The sequence below is a fragment of the Sinocyclocheilus anshuiensis genome, unplaced genomic scaffold, assembly GCF_001515605.1.
Source record: "Sinocyclocheilus anshuiensis isolate Anshui unplaced genomic scaffold, SAMN03320099.WGS_v1.1 scaffold860, whole genome shotgun sequence".
Classification (NCBI taxonomy): Eukaryota; Metazoa; Chordata; class Actinopteri; order Cypriniformes; family Cyprinidae; genus Sinocyclocheilus; species Sinocyclocheilus anshuiensis.
This window is the reverse complement of record NW_015548288.1, coordinates 1,102,408-1,109,685: the sequence shown is the minus strand read 5'-3', so window position 1 is coordinate 1,109,685 and position 7,278 is coordinate 1,102,408. Positions and strand designations below refer to the sequence as shown.

The 7,278-nt window shown below is 37.7% G+C and overlaps 2 protein-coding genes across 4 annotated transcripts in view; one reads left to right on the top strand and one right to left on the bottom strand.

The window, feature by feature from the left end:
- LOC107655931 (ankyrin repeat family A protein 2-like) overlaps nt 1–4,070 on the top strand; it is a 4,764-nt gene extending 694 nt beyond the window's left edge. Inside the window, exons 2-9 of one of the 2 annotated variants that reach the window (XM_016443560.1) lie at nt 438–704; nt 804–962; nt 1,064–1,129; nt 1,752–1,849; nt 2,142–2,267; nt 2,560–2,626; nt 2,736–2,816; nt 2,982–4,070. In XM_016443560.1, the coding sequence (XP_016299046.1) occupies nt 452–704; nt 804–962; nt 1,064–1,129; nt 1,752–1,849; nt 2,142–2,267; nt 2,560–2,626; nt 2,736–2,816; nt 2,982–3,037 (906 nt within the window). In that variant the 5' untranslated portion in view covers nt 438–451 and the 3' untranslated portion in view covers nt 3,038–4,070. Of the gene's footprint in view, nt 1–325; nt 705–803; nt 963–1,063; nt 1,130–1,751; nt 1,850–2,141; nt 2,268–2,559; nt 2,627–2,735; nt 2,817–2,981 lie in introns of both variants that reach the window. The other variant, XM_016443561.1, reaches the window with a different exon arrangement.
- Nucleotides 3,826–7,278, bottom strand: part of LOC107655933 (transcription factor BTF3) — a 6,194-nt gene continuing 2,741 nt past the window's right edge. For both annotated transcript variants that reach the window (XM_016443562.1, XM_016443563.1), the window contains exons 5-6: nt 5,201–5,257; nt 3,826–4,186 (exon numbers count right to left, since the gene is read on the bottom strand). In XM_016443562.1, coding sequence (XP_016299048.1) covers nt 4,140–4,186; nt 5,201–5,257 — 104 coding nt within the window. In that variant the 3' untranslated portion in view covers nt 3,826–4,139. The remainder of the gene's footprint in view (nt 4,187–5,200; nt 5,258–7,278) is intronic.

Here is a 7,278-nt window from a genome sequence, read left to right as displayed (position 1 = left end):
ACTTTTACTCAAGTACTTGATTTGTGTACTTTGTCCACCACTGGTGTTAAATCAGATTAATCAGATTGTTCACATATTTCAACTAATGTCAATTTCTTTCGAAATATCCCAGGCACAAAAGCTACAGTATTGCTGTTAGTGAAGGTTGTGAGGTTCTATAATCAAACAGAGACACAAAAGTCACCAATGTAACAGCCTTTCAAATTATAATTCAACAAAGAAGACATGAGTTACAGTTGTTCATATGAGCTGTAGTGTGTTAAATCAGATTAATCAGATTGTTCACATATTTCAACTAATGTCAATTTCTTTCTAAATATCCCAGGCACAAAAGCTCCATTCTGCAGGGGAACTAAACATCATCTACTTTCTATAAGGGTTTGATTCTATTTAAGGAAAAGGCTATAGGCCTAGTAGCTTCTTTTGGAATATCACAGATTCTGAGCGGCCAATGGCATCAGAGGAGATGGAAGGTTTGTGCCCATTACCAGAGGTGACGGGCATCAAGGTGGAGCCATCCGTCAGCATTGGCTCAGCAGACGATAGCAACTCACAGAACGCCATGGGCATTAAGTTTATATTACCCAATCGCTTTGACATGAACGTGTGTTCGCGCTTTGTGAAGTCACTGAATGAGGAAGATAGTAAAAATATCCAGGACCAGGTGAACTCTGATCTGGAGGTGGCTTCTGTGTTATTTAAAGGTAAAGCAAATGAATGGAACAAAATTAACTTTTCTCAATATAATTGTCAGAAACGACTTCTAAATGTCCTGGGGGGGGGTTCCCTTCCTTTCTCTACAGCGGAGTGTAATATTCAAACATCTCCCTCACCTGGGATTCAGGTTAGGCATGTGTACACGCCATCAACCACCAAACACTTCTCTCCGATAAAGCAGTCCACCACGCTCACCAACAAACACCGTGGAAATGAGGTCTCATCCACACCGTTGCTCGTTCACTGTAAGTCTTCTCATTTCATTTGGCAAGACTGCCCTTTGATATTTGTCAACCTACTCTTTAAAACTATAACCATGACCATATCCATGTTTTCTCTTTTCTAGCACTGTCTATACATCAGTTGGCAGCACAAGGAGAGATGGTGTTCTTAGCCAGTCGAATAGAACAAGGCTAGTTTGTTTGTAAAATTCATGTGAAGCAATTTGTTTTTACATGCTACATACTGTTCAGAGTTTGGGGTTGTAAATGTTTTTAACGTTTCTTATGCTCACCAATGCTGCAGTTATTTGATCAAAAATACAATAAAACAATAATTCTGTGAAATATTATTAGAAGTTAAAATGTTTCAATATATTTTAAATAGAAAAGCTGAATTTTCCGCAGCCATTACACCAGTCTTCAGAGTCACATGATCCTTCAGAAATCATTTTAATATGCTGATTAAGTGCTGATGAAACATTTCGCTTTATTATCAATGTTGAAAACTAGTTGTATATTTAAATATTTTGAAGGAAATGGTGATTTTTTTTTTCAAGATTAATTGATGAATAAAAAGTTCCAAAGAAGAGCATATATGTAAAACAGAAATCTATTGTAGCATTACAAATGTCTTTATAGTCACTTTTGATCAACTTGATTTCTTGCTGAATAAAAGCATTAATTTATTTTAGAAACAAAACAGAAACATTTGACTGACCCCCAGACTTCTAAAAAGTAGTGTAGTTTTAACTATATATCTAGGTCTGTATCATGTCTAAAATTACCTTACCTTCCTGTTTTTCTTTGAATTAGAGTCTGTAATAAACCTGCAGGATGAAGAGGGATTCACCCCACTGATGTGGGCAGCAGCTCATGGACAGATCGCTGTAGTGGAGTTCCTGTTACAGAGTGTGAGCGCACCATACACACTCACTACATCATTCCTTCAGTGTTGTCTGTTTAACTGTAGTCCAAAACTACCTGCACAAAGCTATCAGTTAGCATTCCTTTTCGTGTCAGTGCTCAATTGCTGCCATCTTTCATCAGCTCACTGTTCTGGATTTTTACAATTCTTTATTCTGTCACCTCTCTTTCATTCTTTTGAAATTTTAACTAAAAGACTTCAAAGAATCACCTGACACACTAAGCAGAAGTAAAATTTTATAGCTGAATCTCCAGATACTCACAGCTCTTTCCTTTCAGGGTGCAGATCCTCATCTCTTGGCCAAGGGAAGAGAGAGTGCACTGTCACTGGCCTGCAGTAAAGGGTACACAGATATTGTTAGAATGCTAATCGACTGTGGAGTTGACATCAATGAGTATGATTGGGTAAGCAGTCACATCGCTGATTCCTGAAGACATCTAAATCTATGACCTGGGAATGACAATCTTGTGTCAGAGACTAGTAACCGTTGCCAAATTAAGCTGGTAGTTTTATAGCAATGCAAATAGATGAGACCGGTTTGTTGAGGTGTCATTTTATTTCCTAGTATTGTTATATGGCGTGAATATACTTCTCACTATGACTTGAACCTTGCACTCTGAGGTGTAGTAGCCAGAATCAATGTGTGTTTAAGCAAAAAACTGATTTGCACACAAGGCAGTGCTTATGTATTTCCAGAATGGTGGCGCTCCGTTACTCTATGCAGTGCATGGTAATCATGTTCGCTGTGTGGAAATCCTCTTAGGTAAATGCTTTGAATTAATTTCATTTCACTGCAATGCAATGCAATCCAGCGTGTAGGTATTCTTCATAGGTTTGGTTAACTGTTAATATTACTTCTGATCACTGGACAGAGAGTGGAGCTGACCCAACCATGGAGTCTGACTCTGGGTTCAATGCTATGGACATGGCTGTGGCAATGGGACACCGAAATGGTAACTATAACATGATTACCAAGTGTTAAATGAATACTGCCATCAAACTTCGTTTTCTTAAGACAGGACTGTTTTATTAAGTTTAAGTAATTAATATTAAGACTATTATACCTGTTTTGTGTTGGTCTTATTGTCATTGTAATTCTTCATATTGTTGTTTCCCAGTCCAACAGGTCTTGGAGGCTCATCTTCTGAAGCTTCTGCAAGGTATCAAAGAATAACCGTAGCAACTACAAGAATAATTACAGAGAATATTTAAGTGTTATGAGTGTTCAGTATGATGAAGTGGACAATATCATTTCACGTTTGCAGAACACACTTTATATGAAGTTAATTGTCATTTTTATAATTCACTGAAGATGCAAATGCACAGATCAAAAACACATGGCAAATGATGACATCAGAACTTCAGCTTTTTGAATCTGATATATATGTGGTTTTTATTCAGTGTGATGTGTTTTAAGTCACTGATCTTTACTTGCAATGTGTACTTGAAAATATTTATATCGCCATTCAATGCAAAAATAAGCTGTTTCACATTAAACTTGACTGGTATTACGAAGGCTTCAGAAAACTAAGTAAATCTAAATATGGGTACTTTAGAATCAATCAAGGGGAAAAGAACAGTGAAAACAGGTTTACAGTAACAATTTACAGTGAGAGATGTCCAAGTACTAGTTCAGCTGTCAGACTTACTGCTGCACCAGCAAGATTTTTTTTTCAGGTTTTTAGACTTTGGATTGCCCTCTCTTAATGTAAGTTTTGTGCTACAACACTAAATAAACCTTAATTTATACTGAAGGATGTGCCTGATCTGTCTGAAAAACTAAAAAAAAATAAATAAATAAAGTAGAAATCCACTGCATTTCTAACACGTGTTCAAGTTTTTATGTACTAATCCCTTAGGAATCATCTTAATTGTGGTTGAAAATTATTTGTTTCAAGTTGATAGCATGGAGTGACCTCATCCCCAATTAAAACAAAAAGACAAAACAGTATTTAATAAGTCTTTTGTCAATAAATGTTTATTTCCAGATGTTGATTCAGACGGGCTCCAAATGAGTGAGCCCCAGTAACAGGGAAGGTGGAGGCAAAGATGCCTCTTGGACCGCACAAGCAAAAACACACACTCGTAAAACTGCGCGTGAACTTGTGTGGTACAATCAATCTCACACTCTCAGCTTGGACACATGAGGGTCACAGCAGTGCACGAAATAGATAAAGGAGATTCAGGGATGCAATATATTTATAAAAGGAAAAAAAAAAAGTCCCACAAGTCTCCGCTGAGACCAGAGATTTCAAACGTCTTTCCTTCCCATGATGTTAATTTGCCTCATTCTTTGAAGCCTCATCGAAATTCTCCACAAGGTCTGCAAAGAGAGAAAACAAGGATTCAATCAAACAATACCAGCTCTACCTGTAGTCAATGACAATTCAATGGGTCTGAACACGGGGGAAACAGGATTTATGAAGAAACACTGGACATCTAATAAATGTGAGAGTGACAAACTAAATCTCATCTTTATGAAACAATCTGTGAATGTTTATAGAAACATGATCTGAAAAGGCAATCTCTGTGCTTCTCTCTCACTTGTGTGCCCACGTGTGTAAGTAATTTCTATAAAGAACATAAACGAGCACTGGGGGACTGAGAAGTCCACAGCTGTAAAAATTAAACCACAGGATCAAAAGCAGGTTGCCTTTTAGGAGATGAAATCTGATAAATGGAACATCAACTTTTCTGCCTCAGGGCATCAAAATGGAAATCACTAACAGAAGGCTGGACTTTGTTTTCAGAGGGGACAGAAAAGGTTGAATCTCAGTAATAGGCACAATGGCACAAGCTGTTAACCCTTTTTGTCATTGCACGGGTGAGCTGATTTTGCAGTGTCGGAGATGTAATCATACTGTTCATGTGCAAGACTTGGGTTACTAACTGGAGTTTGCTCAGGGAGGAGAACTGGGGAATTGTAATGGCAACCTTATGTGTTTGACCCCCTCTCTTTAAAAAGAAAAGCAAACCGAGCTTTCAGTGCTCATAAACAATAGAGGAGACTTTAAACACTTGTATATGATGACAATGTAAGAGCCAAGGCAACCTGCTGAAACCTTCCTTTTTTGGACATTTCCACACCATATGCTGAGACACTGCCCTAACGTAAGCAAGCGTGCTTTGCTTACATTACCACATGCACAGAAACCCATATGGTAATAATTGTAGAGCTCAAGCTAGGAGGCATATAAAATACACAAGGAATAATAGAAAATGTAAGCAAATAATCTTATGGTACATGTTGCGACTTAAATTATGAGAGCTGATTGTTTAAACAATAATAAAATAAAAAGGAAATTGGAACAAAAAAAGTTCAGAGCAACATACTGACCTGGAACTTCATCATCATCTTCCTCTCCACCAGCTACCGGTGCCTTTCCATCACCAGCTGAAACAAATTGGAGAAAATCTTATAATAATGTACAACCATTCATCTTTTTAAACAATACATTTTTAGTTGGAGATTCTAGAGCATTTACAGTCATCAATTACAATGATATCACTGCCAAGAGAGACTATAAAATATAATTTCCAAAATGACAGGACTAAACATGCATATGTTATGGGATCCATCAGCTCAGATTAATAAGCCCTAGAAGAGCAAGAAATATTCAGGATTAAAAGCCTTCAAAAACACATTAGTCCAAATTAGGAGGGAAAAAAAAACTTAAACCAGGTCAAACAAGAAATAATTCACTTTCCATTACAGTAGATTCTGCATGAAAAATAATTAGTTTAGTCTTGCTTTGGACCAAGGTTTCACAAACGGGTTTGTGAGTTGATTAAAAACTAACAATTAAAAACAATGTAAAATTCAAATTAAATGCAAAGAAAACCATTATTTCCCAAACTGGGAATATATATGCATATATATATGGCAATAATACCGCATACCACGCGCTATTGAGCCACTCAATTACCGCAAGGGAAATTCCTTCACCGTGACAGCCCTATTGTCAGCATTAAAAGGTAGGCTATTGATGCTTTTTGCAGTGAAAATTTAGTTTGTGATGAAAATAACAGTACGTTTTCATCAGTTATTTTACCTGTGGATTGCTGCATTTCTTACAGATTTCTGCTCATTCGAAATCGGGTGCAGATGAAGTAGCACTGTATAAGATTACATTTGTTTGAATGCATTATTGAAACAGCGATTGCGTGTGAATAAGTGTTGTACCTGTTTAAATCATGATTTCACCTGAAAATATTCAGTATCTAGAGAGAACAAACAAATTCCTTAATAACTACCCTATAAATTCCCACTATGTTCATTGCCATCATCATAGCCTTCACATTCTTTCTGATTTGAGTGATCCTTCTCTATCAAGCTAGCTAAATATGTTTAACGTGAATTCTTGCTAAATGTGCAGTTATATTACGGGCCATTGGCATGAATTGTACTCGTGGTGGAGCGCTCTTGGAGCGAATGAAAACCATGACGCTCCGACTTTTAAAAAATCCACTCCTCCCTCCATTCAAAATCATACCGCTCCACAGTCCCGCTAGCAACACACACGGGACTGTCATTACGTGAGGTTAGTTAGTTTACTAGCTGCTTGCTGCACAAAATCAAAACAAAACAAAATAAAATGTGACACTAGGGTTGGGTACCGAAACCCGGTACCAATATGGCACCGGTACCTATGTAACCGGTATGTACTAGAACCGAATCCGAACGCAGATTTCGGTGCCATGCCTGAGCGATCGATTGAAATATCTGTCCTCTGGTTCTCCGAAACGGACGTAAGAAACACCATCGCACATCTTTGTAGTAACGAGTGTCCGTGTTGTTTTCACATTCTGACTTAAAAGCACAACTCGGGAAATGAGAGCATCTGAGAAGCACGTGAATGCAGTAATTACACTTGCTCTGATGGCTGCAGGTAGCCTTCCATTAACTAAGCTAAACTTGCTTAATAAATTACAATGCCTAAAGCTAAACCTCCCTTGTATTCACATTTCTAAACCTGTTGTCCAACAAAAGAGAAAATTTTAACCTTTTTACTCCACAACACCAGTCGCTTCCTTTTGTGATCTGATGAGGCAGAAAATATGTTCCATATGCTACTTTAAAAAGAATACATCGATTAGCAATAGATTATAAATTAGGGTGACCCATATGTCCTCTTTTCCTCTTTTTGGACCCACAAAAATGCATCCGGCCGGGATTTCTTAATTGCCCAAAATGTCTGGGATTCGGCTGATTTCTTAATCCCACTCAGCTGAATCTCTGACCATTGCCGCCTGCTCTGGCAATATGTGCTCAGAATCTGTTGAGCAGCAAATACTCCAGCATGGTCTTGTCAGTCATCTCTCCTTATTCTCGACCTGTGATCAGTAGGGATATGCCGGTATCAAATTTTCATGTTGCGATTAATTGCTAATGCTTTTATCACGGTATACGGTATT